General features: G+C 40.4%; 1 protein-coding gene across 3 annotated transcripts in view; it reads right to left on the reverse strand.

The window, feature by feature from the left end:
* Nucleotides 1–337: 337 nt before the first annotated feature.
* The window catches only part of CDK13 (cyclin dependent kinase 13), a 297,924-nt gene continuing 280,152 nt past the window's right edge, over nucleotides 338–18,109 (reverse strand). For all 3 annotated transcript variants that reach the window (XM_030203912.1, XM_030203919.1, XM_030203903.1), the window contains 2 exons: nucleotides 16,859–17,299; nucleotides 338–1,813 (listed from right to left, as the gene is read on the reverse strand). In XM_030203912.1, the coding sequence (XP_030059772.1) occupies nucleotides 957–1,813; nucleotides 16,859–17,299 (1,298 nt within the window). In that variant the 3' untranslated portion in view covers nucleotides 338–956. The remainder of the gene's footprint in view (nucleotides 1,814–16,858; nucleotides 17,300–18,109) is intronic.

The raw sequence follows: 18,109 nt of genomic DNA on the forward strand, positions 1-18,109 counted from the left end.
GTCAATATCTAAGTCTGTGAGCGTTTTCATATGCCTCTGGTTCTAAGCCCTTCTGGCTATATATAAATAATTCAGTGTACTGAATGTTTTTTTTACTTACGAAGCAAATACAATTTTGATGCGGTCATTTTTATCTTTCCTTAATTTTTTTTTTTTTTAATTATTAACAACATTGTACTAGCATTGTATCATTTTATCCTGTTTCACTTCCATGAAAAGCTTGAGTACGTGTTTGGATGCATCGCTCTAATACAAAGAAATTAACTTTTTAAGAATCCAAACTTTTCCAGGACCAAAGCTATTTCTTCACTTGGATGAGAAAAAAAAAAAAGCTTCATACTGAGAAAGGTCATGTTTTATTTTATCTGAAATGAGCAACGTACATTTTACACAACAACACTGAAAGCAGCGCAAAAAATGACAGTGACCTTTGACCATAGAGAAGTTTAAAAAAAAGAAAGAAAAAAAAAAAAACCCCTAATCAGTGCCCTGCTTTCTGACTGTTGTAAAACATTTTCTGTTTTGTTGGATTTTTCATTGTTTAGGTTTTGTTCTACATAAAAATTGGTCCAAACATACAAAAATGCAGAAGTGTTCATAGGTCTTCAAAAGGTCTATAAGGGTGCCATAGAAAGCTTCTGTCCCTAAATTTAGCATCCACTTAAAACCACCAACATACAAAATAAAACAAAAGTTAGTATCTGTCACGATGTACAATTAGTGGATCTGTTTTTTTTTCCCAAAAGATCATGAATATTGAGCAAAGTTATTCTTTGAACTACATGGTATGCTTGACTCCTTTTCACATAAAAAGTAAGATGTTGTTGAATTAGTATTATTCAAGCCTGTTGGACTACTGCTTTCAATTGAAGCTGTAGCTTTGGGGGGGGGGGGGGGGGGGGGGGGGGGAGTATGTTCCTAATAAAAAAATGATGTGCCTGAGGTAAAACAGACCGTCAGTAAGGTAAGCCTCTGCCTCTAGACATTGATGTGCCAATGTGTCCTCTGAATTCTTGGGAATATCCAGGTCCATGGGCAGGGGAAGTCCACGTAGGTCCATGCATGTGGCTAGGACCACCAAGGTTATCCTGAAGATTAGTGCTATAGCTATAGTTATGCATCCTCACTGGCAAAGAATGAGTGTTCTCTGATCTTATGGAAAGGTCACCACCATGCCCCAGCACTAATATAGGACCATGGCTATATTCAAATCTATGGTCTTTATCACCACTAAATAGCATTGAACTATTGAGGTAACTGTCTCCATATCCAGTCACTGAGCTGGGAAATAGTTCTGAAAAGGCAGGAGGTGGTGGTGGAGGTGGGGGTGGGGGTGGTGGTGGTTGTTGTGGTGGTGGTGGTGGACCAGCCTGAGATGAAGCAGCGCTATAGTTCTCCGGGAGTTGACAATTTGAGTTCCCAACAAAGGTTCTTTCTAATCCACTAGAAGGTGCACCTATGCCTTCCTTCCCATAGGTGGCATTTGAGAAGGAAGACAGCCCAAAGTTATCAGTATAATCTGGAGCTGCATATGATCCTGCTGTAAGATTGTCCACAGCATTTGTTTCTTCCTCTTCCTGAGCCTGATGGTGAGCCAACAGTTGAAGTAGGACTGCCTTTACTCCTTCACGAGTATCAGCTGCAGGAGAGATACTACTGTGTACATGCTTGTTCTCTGTCCGATAATCTAGATCTTGTTCACAAATTGGTGGTGGTTCTGGTGGCTCAGGAGGGCGCTGGTCTGGAGGCAAAATGTGAGGATGTTGAGGTGATAAGATACTTGTCTCCGACTCCTTAATATGATCATTTTGACCTAGGCAGATTGAAAGAAAAAAAATTCTATTATTAATATAGAAAACAATGGTAGATATAGGTGGGCTTATTGGATAGGCTGTCTAACAGATACTAAGCACTACAGCTCCTTCCTCTCCCTCACAGATCTTCTATGCTCATCCTATACTTTCTTGAATTCAGACACAATTCTCAGGTTTTATTCTCCATCACGTCCTCTATTAAGAAGTTACTGCACTTTTATTAAAAATCTTGCTAATTCTTTATTTTGAAGCATTTAAAAAACAGTTACACTTCTGTTAAATTAAACAAGTAAAATGCACAAAGAAAGGTCCAGAGTATCTATCTGTATTGGAACAGTAGGTGATGTGTAGCCATGTTAGTCCACTTTATTTCTACGTATTGTATTTCTATTTATTATCCACAAATATAGAGTAGAATATTGGGTATCTTTACAATGGCTAAAATTGGAATAAAGAAAATTACATTTTTAGTGATTAGACCTCTTTCTATTTCGCATCTTGCATACTGCTTTTAACAAAATTTCAAAGCAGTCACAACAAGAAAAATATCTCATTCAGATATGATATACAATAGTTATGTCAGTAGCTAAGAAATATTACAAAGAGAACAGATATGATTTTAACATTTTACGAAAAAGACTATTATCTGGCATTAACCACTTAAAACACTGCCAGAATATTTCAAATTCTCGGGCCCTGAAATACAAAAGAATGTTCCAGACAGCTTTCAACTTCATCTTCCTCATAGATGGAATATCAAGAGTCAAAGTTTTTGAACTCCTCAGGTAACCTCTTAATCCTGGAAGAAATATTAGATTTCCTACTATAACAGAGGTCATACTGTAAAAACACTTGTACATCTGGAAAACAATCTTGAATTGAATATGTGAGTCCAATCTTAACCAATGTAAATCACTCAAAGGACTAACCATTAAATTTTCCTAAGCCAAAAATCAACTGAGCAGTTATATTTTGGAGAAGTTGAAGCCGATGCATTTGCTGTTTATTTACACTGCAATATAGTGAAAAACAATAATCAAGTAATGGAAGTAATGTAGTTTCTGCAATTATCTAAAATCCTGTAGGGCTTAAAGATGTTAGAATTGTTCAAAGTTTTCTCAAATGGTAAAAATATTTCCTTACTAGGACATTAATCTGATGTTCATAGGTAAGTATAGAATCCAAAATTACTCCAAGTACTCTTGATTTAGAATCAATCTTTAAGGATATACCTGAAGAAAGACTTATTTCTGATGAAACTTTCTGAAAATCTCCAAACCACACAAGTTTGGTCTTCTGTGTATTAAGCATAAGATAATTTGTGAATGCCCAATCCTCCACTACCTTTATATATTGATTTTAAAATAAAAAGTACTTTCCAAAGTTTCCTGAACTAGACATAAAACAAATATATCATTTATTTGTTACATTTGTACCCCGCACTTTCACTCATAGCAGGTTCAATGCGGCTTACACAGTAATAGGATTACAAGCAAAGTATAGAGAAAAACAGGTATAAATCTTAGCAGAGTAATGGAGATGCAGAATAATGGAGGTGTGTGGATAGGTAATATTATTAAGAGCTAGTTTTAGACTAGACAGAGATAATCAGATGAAAGGTCGGGGTAAGTATAGGGAAAATTGGAGGAGGTGTGATATGAGTTATAGCCGTTGTTGCAGGTTCAGGTGATGAATAGATGGGATAATAGGGTTAGGACGTGGCGTTTGGGTAAGCTTCCTTGAATAGATGGGTTTTCAGAGATTTTCTGAAGGGTAGGTAGTCTTTGATAGAACAGATGGGTCTAGGTAGAGCATTCCAGAGTTGACTACCTTTGAAGGAGAAGTTGGAATCAAACAAAGATTTGTATTTGAGACCTTTGCAGTTGGGATAGTGCAGGTCAAGGTAATTTCAAGAGGATTCTGAAGTGTTTCTGGTGGGTAGGTCGATCAAGTTAGTCATGTAGCTCGGGGAGTCTCCATGGATGATCCTGTGAATCAAAGTGTGGACCTTGAAGTTTATTCGTTCTCTAACAGGGAGCCAGTGAAGTCGTTCAATTCTGGTCACCGCATCTCAAAGAGGATATAGTGGAATTAGAAAAGTTGTAGTGATGGGCGACGAAAACGATAAAAGGGGATGGGACGACTTCCCTATGATGAAAGGCTAAAGCGGCTGAGGCTCTTCAGCTTGGAGAAAAGACGGCTGAGGGGAGATATAATAGAGGTCTATAAAATAATGAGTGGAGTGGAACAGATAGACGTGAAGCTTCTGTTTACGCTTTCCAAAAATACTAGGACTAGGGGGCATGCGATGAAGCTACAATGTAGTACATTTAAAACGAATTGGAGAAAATATTTTTTCACTCAATGTGTAATTCAACTCTGGAATTTGTTGCCAGAAAATGTGGTAAAGGCGGTTAGCTTAGCAGAGTTTTAAAAAGTTTTGGATGGATTCCTAAAGGAAAAGTCCATAGACCATTATTAAAATGAACTTGGGGAAAATCCACTATTTCTGGGATAAGCAGCATAAAAAGTTTTGTACTTTTTTTTTTGTGTGTGTGTGTGTGTGGGGGGGGGGGGGTCTTGTCAAGTATTTTTATCTGGATTGGCCACTGTTAGAAACAGGGTGCTGGGCTTCATGGACCTTTGGTCTGTCCCAGTATGGCAATACTTATGTACTTATGATGAAAGTTGAGACAAAGTGAATACCATACAGAAATGTGACAGTGACACTATGCAATATGGATCTTGAACAACCAAAAGCTGTTATCTGAATCATTGAAGATTCTCATCCTCTAAACCTTTTCCATCTCATGGCACACTTACAAGGTGCAAACATTGTCGAGGAACACCACTGTAATCTAACCCATACCCTCCTAAGATCCATTTGATCCCCACCCATATCTGTAACCTTCAGAAGTGGTTATTTCATTTAAATATGCTACTAAAATACATTATAGCATCATAAGTACATAAGTATTGTCATACTGGGAAAGACCAAAGGTCCATCAAGCCCAGCATCCTGTTTCCAACAGTGGCCAATCCAGGTCACAAACACCTGGCAAGATCCCAAAAAAGTACAAAACATTTTATATTGCTTATCCCAGAAATAGTGGATTTTTTCCAGGTCCATTTAATAATGGTATATGGACTTTTCCTTTAGGAAGCCGTCCAAACCTTTTTAAAACTCCGCTATACCTGTTACTGGGAAACTGAAACAAGATGGACTGAAAGATTCCTACATAGACCCCACATACTAGCAGAATCATTTACCTCAGTTGCAAGTACAGGACGTGATTCTTGCCCGATACAAAATACGGAACCGCAAAAAAAACATGCGGACACAAACTGAAAGCAGAGATGGGACACTGCATGTTGTCCAACACCAGAGAAACAAAGATATGTGTGCCCTCCTGTATATTGCAAAATAAAACAGACACATGCAAATTCTCAACACCGACATAATTGGATCACTAAACTGAAATAATTTTCCTACCTTTGTAATCTGGTGATTTTATTGTTCCAATCACCTTGTTCTCAATCTTTGGTTCTGCTTTCCTCCATCTGTATCCCTACTTCCTCTTTTTCAGCATCTGTGTCCCTATCCCCCCATGTCTAACATCACCCTTTTCCCTGACCATAGGCTCCCTTCTGTGTCCCTAACCACCCCTCCCCCAAGTTCAGCATTGGTCCTCTGTGACCCACCCCTCTCTCTATCCAGCATTGACCCTCTCTGTCCCTATGCTCCTCCATGCCCACTATCTCCCTTCTGTGTCCCTATGCCTCCTCATGTCCAGCTTCTACTTTATCTCTATCCTCCATGCCCCCCTCTTCCCTCTCACAGACCAGTCCCCTCTCTCCCCACTATGGCATCTCATCTCTCCCTCTCTCTGGGTCCCCCTGGGTAGTTTTGCATCCCCCAGTTTCTCCCTGGTAATCACAACCCATTCGGGTTGCTTGGCATCTCCCCTCCCCAGCCCCCCCCCCCATAGTTCATCATCTCCCCCTCCCCTGAAGGTCCAGATTTTCTTTTTCCCCCCTTCCCCTGCCAGTCTAGAATCTCTCCTGCCCTCCCCTGCAAATCCAGCAGCTCTCCCTCCCCCGCCTAGCCCCATGGCACTTCTAACCTGTCTCCTTGCTCCCTCCTTCCCGAGTGCAAGTCAGCAGCTCTCCTGTTGTCTCCCGTGGGTCCAAACACCTCTCCCTTTTATTCCAATGCCTGTGACGCCTCAAACTTTTCTCCAGCAGCGATCAACACATGCTGTCTGCAGCTGGCACTGGAACCTTTCCTCTGCATGTCCCGGCCCCTGAAATTGCATCAGCAGCAAGCGGGATGTGCAAAGATTCCAGTGCCAGCTGCAGACAGCGTGTTTTGATCGCTGCTGGAGAAAAGTCTGAAGCACCATGAGCATTGGAAGAAGAGGCAGAGGTGTTCAGACCCGGGGGAGGAGGGGGAGTGTCAGGAGAGCTGCTGACTCATGATCGAGAAGGAAGAAATGCAGCATGATGGAAAAAAAAGATGCAGCTGCAAACAAACAAACAAAAAAAATAATAATCAGGCAGTGTCACGGGGATTCCCCAATTCCTGCAGCACACTGGCTGAAAAACGCTGTTCTAAACTAAGTAAAAAGGGCTAGATTCTATATATGGTGCCTGAACGTGCAGAATAAATCTCCGCCTAAGTATATTCTATAAGCGGTGCCTACGCTTAGACGTGGTATATAAAAACTGCTTCGTTGACATCTCAGTGCCTAGAACTATGTGCATCCGTTTACATCAAGAGAAATGTGGTGTAAATACCAATATGTAGATTTAGGCGCAGAGGGGCATATTTATAACACTGTGTATAAATTTTGGAATGCTCATGAAATACCCAATTCCCCGCTCATAACGACGCCCCTTTTTAGCTCCATACATTAGAATTTAGGCTCTGTGCGTTACAGAATACGATTAGCAAGTTATGCACATAAATTCTAATTACTGCCCATTAGTATTCATTATTGCTTGTTAAGTGCTGTTAAAAATGCCGATTGGCTGAAGCCAATTAAGTTATGCGCAGCATTATAGAATACGCTTCGATTTTGGTGCGGAATGCTAGGCACAATATATAGAATCCCAGGGAAAGTGCTCTAAAAGCAACCAATCTAATATACTTATCACCCTCCGCAAGAACAGACTTACCGCCTCTACACACCATGTAGAAACACGGCAAACGCTGGCTCCAGCCAAACAGTGGAGATGGATCTAGTGAGTCGATCTTATTTAAAAAAAAAAAAAAAAAAAAAAACCTGCAAAAAAGGCTCTGTAACCTGAAAATTAAGAGCAATTACACTAACCAAATTAATTTAAAGAGACATTAAAAAGTATATTGAAAAATATGAAAAAAATGTACAATCGTTCCACAAGTGCTAGCTACCAAAAACTAGATCCGGTAATATCTATGAACATAAATCTGTTCTAAAAACTTCTTCTCCTCAATCACAAAAAGAGGCTAGGCTGTTGGCGGGAAATTTAAAGACCCGGTAATGCAAACATTGATATCATACAAGGTAATTGTGGTATTCTGCGTGAACTGCATTGTTTAGGAATTCTGCATGGTGTCTGTGTTCAGAAATATGATGGCATACTCAAAACTAATACAAAACTCAAAATAATACATAGTCAATAATTAAAGACACAAAACACACCAAAAAAGGTTCTCAAAACCAGCGAAAGAGATATAGCCAAGACTTAATCGGGTGCACAAAATAACAAAAAGAGAAAAGATATAGCATACACCTAAAGAAAAATGTTGCCAAGGCTGACTGGAAAGTCATAAATCATCATATCCCACTCTTGTATGGAGCCAAAACATATGGGGATATCTCAAATGTAGTTCATTCAAAACAAGTCACGTGTTTCTTAAAAGTTCATGACTATATTACACACATTATGAACTTTGGGTTATTGTCTTAATGTTCACGCACCAATACTGTTTGCCCATCTAGACACCTTTGACATTGCATTTTCCTCTAAATGGTACACTGAGATCTGTTACCACAATTTTCCCCTACTGATAATCCGTTGACACTGCTAAAAGTCTTTTAGGTTTTTCCACAGATCACCTTAATACATAGTAGTACTCTATTTTAATTCTTCTGCTTCATATAGCTATTTCTATTCTTTTTACAGCTACAGGATGTATTAATTTGCAAACATCCTTTCAAGGTATTTAAAAAAAAAAATCTTTGTCTTTTGTTTCCAACAGAGTTTTAGTTTCCCTTCTTTTTATATTACTTTCTTCCTTTCAGTTTTGTTGATTCGTGGGCAATATGCACAATATGAGATCATTCTCACTGCCCACCAGAGTAGTTTTATGTTTGAGTGAAATTATTACCATTGTATATGATGTATATTGATAATTGTAATTAGTGTTTAGTTGTGGCTTTTGTAACAACATTGTTTAAGCACAGCTATTTTGAATTTCCATTTATGGTGCATACAAGCTTTTTTTTCATTGTATTTCTCTATCATTTTTCCTAATATTTCTTTTATTGCATTTTTTTTAACGGATTTTGCATTTTATTAGTTAGTTGATTGCTGTGTCAATATGTATACTTTGGAAGAAAGGCAGGAGATGGGAGATATGATAGAGATATTTAAATACTTCCATGACATAAATGCACATGAGGTGAACCTCTTTCAATTGAAAGGAAACTCTGGAATGAGGGGTCATTGGATGAATATGAATGAAGTACCCTGAGGAAATACTTCTTCACGGAAAGGGTGCTGAATTCATATGGCTTCCTGGTGGAGATGAAAACTGTATCTGAATTCAAGAAAGCTTGGGAAAAGTACAAAGGATCTCTAAGGGAGTGGAAGGGACAGTAGATGGTGGCATAGATGGGCAGACTGGATAGGCCATATGGTCTTTATCTGCCTTCAATTTTCTCTGTCTACCTATTACTTCCAATCGCTGAGGTAGAATATCGAAACCCTGGGATTTTGAGCTTGTACCGATTTTTTTTTCCCTCAGGATATTTGTTTGTTTCACTGTCAGCTGCAAGAAATGCTTAACAGGAAGATACTTTTGGTTTTGTTTTTTTTTTTAATCAGTGAGGGACAAGATGTTACTTTTGTCTCATGTGGTCTCCCCTTTGGAGACAATGTTTAAAACAAGGGAGTGAGAACAAGCTCCTCTGGGTGAGCTTAAGAACAATGTTCCTTTGGCACATGAAAGGGCATGGGAGAATTGGTGTGCGTGTGTGTGGTGGGGGGCAATGTTTGAGACAGAGGGATGGAAGGAGTACATAAGTGCTCAGAGGTTACCAACATTAAACAAATGCAGTATGGTGAATTCTCTCTATTGGACTGCTGAAAAAAAAAAAAGAGAATGGGGGCTGGAGGGATTGTGCTGGAGATGGTGCAGAAGTAAAGGTTCTTTCAAACATGTGGTGGGAATGGCCATTTATCTGGAATTTTTGGGAAGGGGTGTAGTCCCAAATTATGAAGTGGACTGAGTTAAACTGTAGGGACAATCCAAAATAGTGCCCTTTATGCCCAGGGGAGGGGGAGCATCTTTTGGGGGAGATCTCAACTGCACCCTATGCATAGCAGTTAAAATGACTATCGCTTGAAGCTGGAAACTTTCAATTCCCCTACTTTGTGTCAATGGTGGGAGGTAGTGGTACATGAACTGCAGTTATATGACAAGCTTACTTTTGAATTAAAAGTCTCTCTACTTAGCAAAATTGGCTCCAGTGCTTGGGTAGAGTGGGGTTGGTGGGGTATATTTTTGTAGACTCCCAGGTTCACAATGGATGTTGAAGCCTCTCATTACTTTTTACATATCACAAGGAGAGGGTTAAAGCACACAACACAAAGACAGAATCGACAAACAGCACCAAGGTCCTTCAAGATTGGAATAAACAACTGTCCTTTATTTGTAGTCCTTGGCTCACAGACCCGATGACACAGACCAAGTTTCAAATTCAAACTCCATCAGGGGTCTGTACAAAATAACATGCATACAGTTACAAAACATCTCTACATAGATTCACAATAGAAACTAAAATAGACATGCAATCCAAGGATCTGATCTTAGTGATCAGAAATAGTAATTCAGTTACCAGATGTAAAACAGTGACAAAAGTTGTGTTAAATATACAGGAAAAATGTACATTTTTTTTCATACAACAAAAAACACAGTAATGTTCTTCTGAGTATAGTCAGTCAACACACTTTAGATTTTTTTTTATGATACAGTGGAACTCATTGGTCCTTTTACTGAAATTTTACATTGCAAAGTGTGTTGACTAACTATACTCTTGAATTTTTATGCTCAAGACAACCTTTTAGGTAATGTATTTACACATACTTTTTACCTTGGTTTGTCCACATATTTAGAGTGGTCTGCACATATGTTTGATCAGAAGAACATTACTGTGCTTTTTGATGTTTCGTTGAATGCATGAAAATGCCTACTTTTCCCTGTTATTTAACAGGATGTTTCTCACTTTTACATCTGTATTACTATTTTTTATCACCGAGACTGGATCATTTGATTGCATGTCTATTCTAGCATTCCTTTTTATTGTGTATTTATCTAGAGATATGTTTTGTATAGATCCCTGATGCAGACATGTGATGCTAAACTATGGCCTATGTTGGGTCTGTGAGCAAAGGACTAGCAAATCAAGGACTATTGTTTATTCCAATAGTGAGGTCCTTTGGTGCTGTTTTTTTGACTGTTTACATAGAAACATGAAGGCAGATAAAGACTATATGGCTCATCCAGTCTAACCATACATGCCATCTACTATCCCTTCCTCTTCCTAAGAGATCCTATGTATTTTTCCCAAGCTTTCTTGAATTCAGATACAGTTTTAGTCTTCACCACCTCCACCAGAGGCCGTTCCACAAATTCAACACCCTTTCCATGACTCACCCTCCTATGAATATATGCCAAGAAGGTATTTAAACGTCTATCGTATTCCCCCTTTTCAGCCTTTCTTCCAAAGTATACATATTAAGATTTTTAGTCTGTCCCCATATGTTTTATGACGAAGACCACTGTCCATTTTAGTAGCCACCCTCTGGACCAACTCCATTCTGTTTATATCTTTTTGAAGGTTTACTCTGCCAAACAGGATTATTATATCCAACTGACCAACTCTCTTGGCTCTAATCCTCGACTTCTCTTCACCACATTGAACTCTCTCCTCAAGGTGCCCCCTCCCCCAACTCCCCCTTCATTATCTCCTCAGACCCTTGCTGAATTCTTTCACAACAAGGTTCAAAAGATAAACCTTGCTTTCTCTACCTCACCAGCTCTCCCTCCACTAGTCCGTTCCCCTCTCTCTCCTTCCCCTCATTCCCTTTCCTCCTTTCCTGAAGTTACTATTGAGGAAACTACACTTCTCCTTTCTTCCTCAAAATGTACCACCTGTTCCTCTGATCCCATTCCCACCCACCTTCTTAATGCCATCTCTCCTACTCTTATTCCTTTTATCTGTCACATTCTCAACCTCTCACTTTCCACTGCGACTGTCCCTGCTTCCTTTAAACATGCTGTGGTCACACCTCTCCTTAAGAAGCCTTCACTTGACCCTACTTGTCCCTCTAATTACCGACCCATCTCCCTCCTTCCTTTTCTCTCCAAATTACTTGAGCGTGCTGTTCACCGCCGCTGCCTTGATTTTCTCTCCTCACATGCTATTCTTGACCCATTACAATCTGGTTTTCGCCCTCTCCACTCAACTGAAACTGCGCTTACTAAAGTCTCCAATGACCTATTACTGGCTAAATCCAGAGGTCAATATTCCGTCCTCATTCTTCTTGATCTTTCCGCTGCTTTTGACACTGTCGATCACAGCATACTTCTCGATACCCTGTCCTCACTTGGATTCCAGGGCTCTGTCCTTTCCTGGTTCTCTTCCTACCTCTCCCTCCGCACCTTTAGTGTTCACTCTGGTGGATCCTCTTCTACTTCTATCCCTCTGCCTGTCGGTGTACCTCAGGGTTCTGTTCTTGGTCCCCTCCTCTTTTCTATCTACACTTCTTCCCTTGGTTCATTAATCTCATCCCATGGCTTTTCCTACCACCTCTATGCTGATGACTCCCAAATCTACCTTTCTACCCCTGATATCTCACCTTGCATCCAAACCAAAGTTTCAGCGTGCTTGTCTGACATTGCTGCCTGGATGTCTCAACGCCACCTGAAATTAAATATGACCAAAACCGAGCTTCTCATTTTCCCCCCCCAAACCCACCTCCCCGCTCCCCCCGTTTTCTATTTCTGTTGATGGCTCTCTCATTCTCCCTGTCTCCTCAGCTCGAAACCTTGGGGTCATCTTTGACTCTTCTCTCTCCTTCTCTGCTCATATCCAGCAGACCGCCAAGACCTGTCGTTTCTTTCTTTACAACATCCGTAAAATCCGCCCCTTTCTTTCCGAGCACTCTACCAAAACCCTCATCCACACCCTTGTCACCTCTCGTTTAGACTACTGCAATCTGCTTCTTGCTGGCCTCCCACTTAGTCACCTCTCCCCTCTCCAGTCGGTTCAAAACTCTGCTGCCCGTCTCATCTTCCGCCAGGGTCGCTTTACTCATACTACCCCTCTCCTCAAGACCCTTCACTGGCTCCCTATCCGTTTTCGCATCCTGTTCAAACTTCTTCTACTAACCTATAAATGTATTCACTCTGCTGCTCCCCAGTATCTCTCCACACTCGTCCTTCCCTACACCCCTTCCCGTGCACTCCGCTCCATGGATAAATCCTTCTTATCTGTTCCCTTCTCCACTACTGCCAACTCCAGACTTCGCGCCTTCTATCTCGCTGCACCCTACGCCTGGAATAAACTTCCTGAGCCCCTACGTCTTGCCCCATCCTTGGCCACCTTTAAATCTAGACTGAAAACCCACCTCTTTAACATTGCTTTTGACTCGTAACCACTTGTAACCACTCGCCTCCACCTACCCTCCTCTCTTCCTTCCCGTTCACATTAATTTGATTTGATTTGCTTACTTTATTTATTTTTTGTCTATTAGATTGTAAGCTCTTTGAGCAGGGACTGTCTTTCTTCTATGTTTGTACAGCGCTGCGTATGCCTTGTAGCGCTATAGAAATGCTAAATAGTAGTAGTAGTAGTAGTACTCTCCAGAATTGTACACAATATTCTAAATGAGGTCTCACCAGAGTCTTATACAGGGCCATCATCACTTCCTTTTTTTCTACTAGCTATTCCTCTCCCTATGCACCCAAGTATCCTTCTAGCTTTCTCCGTTGACTTTTTTTTTAACCTGTTTGGCCACCTTAAGATCATAACATACCTCCATCCTAATATGTTTCTAGTATCTTCTAGTAGTTGTTTACTATGAGAGGGTAGGGTTGGGGGAGACAGAGGGACAATGAGATACATTTTGTTATAAAATGTTGCAAACTCTCTAAGGTACAGAGTTTTCATCTGTGTGATTTAAATATATTTGCCAGTTGGAAGCTAGTGTCATGTCATAGAATACAGGAGCTTGTGACCTGCTGTTCTGGGGTTTTGAACAGGGAACTTCTAAGCAGCTGTGTGCTCCCATCTGACACTATATAATGTGTCTAATGTATTGAACTACTTTGTTTAGGCTCTATTTATTCTGTTGCTGGCTGTTGCAATTAAAACAAAAAAGCAAACTTCTGTCTCTCTATATCAAACATATAAATGACAAGTGACTACCTCACCCGCAAATGCGCAGTAGAGACTTCCCTTTCTGTCCCGCCCTCGCGTCAAGACGTGATGACGTCAGAGGGTGGATCAGAGAGGGAAACGGACGCTGCCGCTAGAGTGTGGAGACGAAGGAATATCGCCGGCGCACCAACCTCCACCCCCCCATCCCCGACGTCGCCGCCGCTCCCGCCCCCCTCCGTATCGGGTCCCCTGCACTGACATGATAGCGCCTCTCACCTCTGTGTGGAAGTGCTGCAGGCGGGGGGACGGGGGGGGGGGAGGCCAAGGGAAAGAGGATGGTTGCTGGATATGGGGGAGGGCAGGGGAGAGAGGCTGGGTGGACGGGGGGGGGGGGGGGGAGGCCAGGGGATACAGGAGGGCTGCTGGCTCCCCATGGAGGAGGGCAGGGGAGAGAGCTGGGTTGCTGGACATGGATCTGGGGAGGGGAGGGCAGGGGAGAGAGGAGGTTTACTGGACATGGATGGATGGAGATGAGAATTATTACATTTTGCAAAACACAAACCTCGCCCGTTTTAATGGGCTTAACGGCTAGTAGATATATAAAAAGAAATGTACCTAACCTGAACTTACTAGCATGTGCTGTTCTAAGAACCAGTAACTAAGATCAGTTCCAGAGAAGGGCCATGTGTATTCCAGCTTTATTGCTGAGACAGCATTCTACCAAGACAGACCACCATGTTTGTAGTCAGTTAAGGCTGATCCGGAAGCTAGCTATGAAACATTGGCTTGAAGTCTGGGAGAGGGGAGACCTGCCACAAGGAGCCAAAGACTCGTCCATGTGCTTCTCACAATTCAGGTGAGGACAGTGGTTTACTTCCTACTATTCAGAGTTTGATAGAGAGTAATTCCTAAGTTCCCAAGTGTAACTCAGGACCCTTTGGCATATACTAAGGTTGTATTAGAAACCATTAGTTCTGCTGATAATCGCTGTCACTGTTGTGATCAGTACTGTGATATTTTGCTGCTAATATCAACTGTTACACCATACACACATTTTTATATTACTAATAAATTGTTATAAACATCTATATCCTGTCTCTGGGAAAAGGTGACTAATAGCAGACCCAAATTGTTGAGAATGGCCAATTTTTTATTTTATGGGTCTATAAGAAGTCTGAAAAGGTTACGTTTCAACTTATGTAATTTTTATTTTTTCATATAAAAGGATGTAGTTTTGACTGTTGTATTAGAAATTGCTTGCTATAACAGAATTCATTAAAACTTTTTTTTTTGTTTCTGGTGACTTTAGTCACCTTTCCCAGAGCTAAGTACCCTAAATATCCTACATTCCCTCATCTCTATTCCTTTTCATCTTTTGAATGATGCCATTTTGACTAACTACCTCTTTCACCTCACCAGTAAACCACATCAACAGTCATTTGGTCTTCCTTAAATCTTTAATGAATGGAATATGTTTAATCTGGTCTTTCAAAAATAATGTTTTTAAATAATATTTACGCTTCATGTAAACATTTTACTCAAAGTACATAAGTAATGCCACACTGGGAAAAGACCAAGGGTCCATCGAGCCCAGCATCCTGTCCACGACAGCAGCCAATCCAGGCCAAGGGCACCTGGCAAGCTTCCCAAATGTACAAACATTCTATACATGTTATTCCCGGAATTGTGGATTTTTCCCAAGTCCATTTAGTAGCGGTTTATGGACTTGTCCTTTAGGAAACTGTCCAACCCCTTTTTAAACTCTGCCAAGCTAACCGCCTTCACCACTTTCTCCGGCAACGAATTCCAGAGTTTAATTATACGTTGGGTGAAGAAAAATTTTCTCCGATTTGTTTTAAATTTACTACACTGTAGTTTCATCGCATGCCCCCTAGTCCTAGTATTTTTGGAAAGCGTGAACAGATGCTTCACATCCACCTGTTCCACTCCACTCATTATTTTATATACCTCTATCATGTCTCCCCTCAGCCGTCTCTTCTCCTAAGTTGCTAGCATTGTCTCCATACTGTCCAGGTAGACAGTAGTAAACTTCTACCAGTATGCTCCTGTCATATCTAAATTCTATTAATAAAGATTCCACATTTCCTACAGAACCTTTATTCTGTTTACTATATGCCATTCTTAGCATAATACCCAACTCCCTGTCATATTACTTATATTCACAACCAACAGTAAAAGACTGTTATTGGATCAGAATCGCATGCTACCACCACATTGGCATTATACTTAAGCCAAACCATTGGTATGGGTGGGCATGTAATCGATACAGCTTTACTATTTTGTTTATTTTTTGTGTACATTTTTAAATATATGCTCAATTTCCTAAATGGAGATACAAAAATGTACTTAGCTCCATATGATTTTCTTTTTCACCATAGTGTTCCAAACTTTTGGACTACCTTATGGAACACTATGCTGAAAAAAGAAAATCATATGGAGCTAAGTACTTTTTTTGTATCTCCACGTTCAGTGTTGAAGGTTCATGAGTTGAAGTGAACAGTTTTCATGTCAATGGTTTCAAAAGGTTTTGAGGCCAATGCCATGTTTGGAACAGCCTAGAAGATAGCCTGCAGCCAGACCTTTTATGGCCCTAGCAGACCTATTAGAATACATAATTTGGAATATCATATTCAAGTCCTAATTGATGATAGATAAAAATATTTGGCATTTTGACCCCCCCCCCCCCCAAAAAAAAAAAAAAAAAACCACCCTCACCTATCATAGCCGAGGCAACTGGGGGAATTTTTTTTTTAAAGGAATATGTAGAGAAGTTGTTAAGAGACCCTCGCAACTGATATCAAAAAATGTCTCCTGATGCACAACTCATTTGTCTCGTTCCATAGAAAAAGACAAGGCTTTTCTAGCACTGGCAAATAAAAGTTCTATCCTCGGTGCTGTTGCGTGTCTGCTCCCACACGTGTGACTGACTCATCCTGCTTGTCCATGGAAAACAAATCAATTAATGTTTGCACAAAGTTAACCTTTACAGATAATGTGCTGGTGAGGCCTGGACAGTGATGGGTTGTGGCAACTCCAGAGACTGGCGAGACCCAGGTAGTGGAAAGCTACTACCACAGTGGGACACAGGCAGTGAAGCTCATCCCACTGAGAATTAGTAGCTTGAGTCAAGGGGAAGATGATGGTCAAAGGAAAAAATGTGCTTGGAGGGAGAAAAGAGAATGCTTAAAATACAGGAAGGGTCAAGGATAAGGGGAAGGAAGGTGAGAATAAGTGGAAGCAAAAATAGGGGAAAAAAAAAAAAAAAAAAAAAAAAAAGCTCTAAAAAGTAGACCAAAAGTACAAAATGAGCAGCATTTTTCCTGGCTCTAAAAAAATGTCTGGTTGACATATATTTTTTCCACCCCTGCTTACCAGCTGAAAGAACACAAGGCTCTGGTGGTTTTACTGGTTGCGATGAAACTTCATTGCCAGAAGCATTCACATTCTCTTCTGGTACAGCATTGTTTTGCTTCATTTGCTGCACCTTTATTAGCTGAGACAACAACAGTGCAAACGAACTTTGTACAGATGGTTGTGTAGCATCTGTCTTGACCTTAAATGGCTGTGTAGATGGCAGGACCACTGCTGGCTGTGGGTTAGGTTCCTTTTGCTTTTGTTCTGACTGCTTATCACTTGTTGCCAAGATGCCAGCAGGAAGTTTTAACTTGTTCAATTGCTGCTGTGTTTCAGGATTCACTTTAATGTTCAGAACTTGGGCAAAATGAGCCAAATTGACACTTGTTTTAGACTGCACCAAATTTAGCAGGATTGCCAATTCATTCTGGTTTAATGGATGTCCAGTGCCTTGGTTCCCTTAAAATGAAATAAAAAGTAGGGTTTTTATTTAGAATTGTGAAGTACTTTAAAACACCTAACAAGCAAGTAAAATCCAATGAACACAATTACAGTTTTTGACATAATACTGATACAGAGAATACTAAAATGGATGTTTGATGAAAATTCTACTTACAGCTGTATACATACTGAGAGGCTAGTAAGTATAATTTTTGTGAATTAGGGTGGGAAGCTTGGGTTGAGGGTCCTGGAACAAAGGGTCGCTAGCCTGGAGGTCCTGGGTTGTCCTGCCTTCCAAATTTTTGAAGTTAAAAATCGTAATAGTCTTTGCATGTTTTTAATGTTACTACTGTTTTTAGCATACCGTTTGCTTACCACATTTGTTATTAGACTTGAAATGCTACCTAAAACTTCTGAGTGATTATAAGCTGATTTACAAAATCAAACAAAATCATTAAGGATGTGCATTTGCTTGCAACATGGCATTTCCCATGTCACTTTTTAAAAACTCAAAACAGGTTAAAATAAATTTAATATTGCCTTGAAATAAAATAGAAAATAAAAAAGCAAAACAAAACAAATCCCATAATGACATGGAAACAAAGCAAAAGTTTCTGCACTGCAAACCCCTAAATCTTAGGGCCCTGTTTACTAAGCAGAACGACGTGCTAGCATTTTTAACATACGTTAATGATTAGCACTTGCTAAACGCTAAGTGACTCTAGCATTTACCGCACACTAATTTTAGCATGCACTAAAAATGCTAGCATGGCTCAGCACTGCATAACCCTAGTAGCGCTTTAGAAATGTTAAGTAGTAGTAAGTAGT

This window comes from Microcaecilia unicolor, chromosome 1 (genome assembly GCF_901765095.1).
Source record: "Microcaecilia unicolor chromosome 1, aMicUni1.1, whole genome shotgun sequence".
NCBI lineage: Eukaryota > Metazoa > Chordata > Amphibia > Gymnophiona > Siphonopidae > Microcaecilia > Microcaecilia unicolor.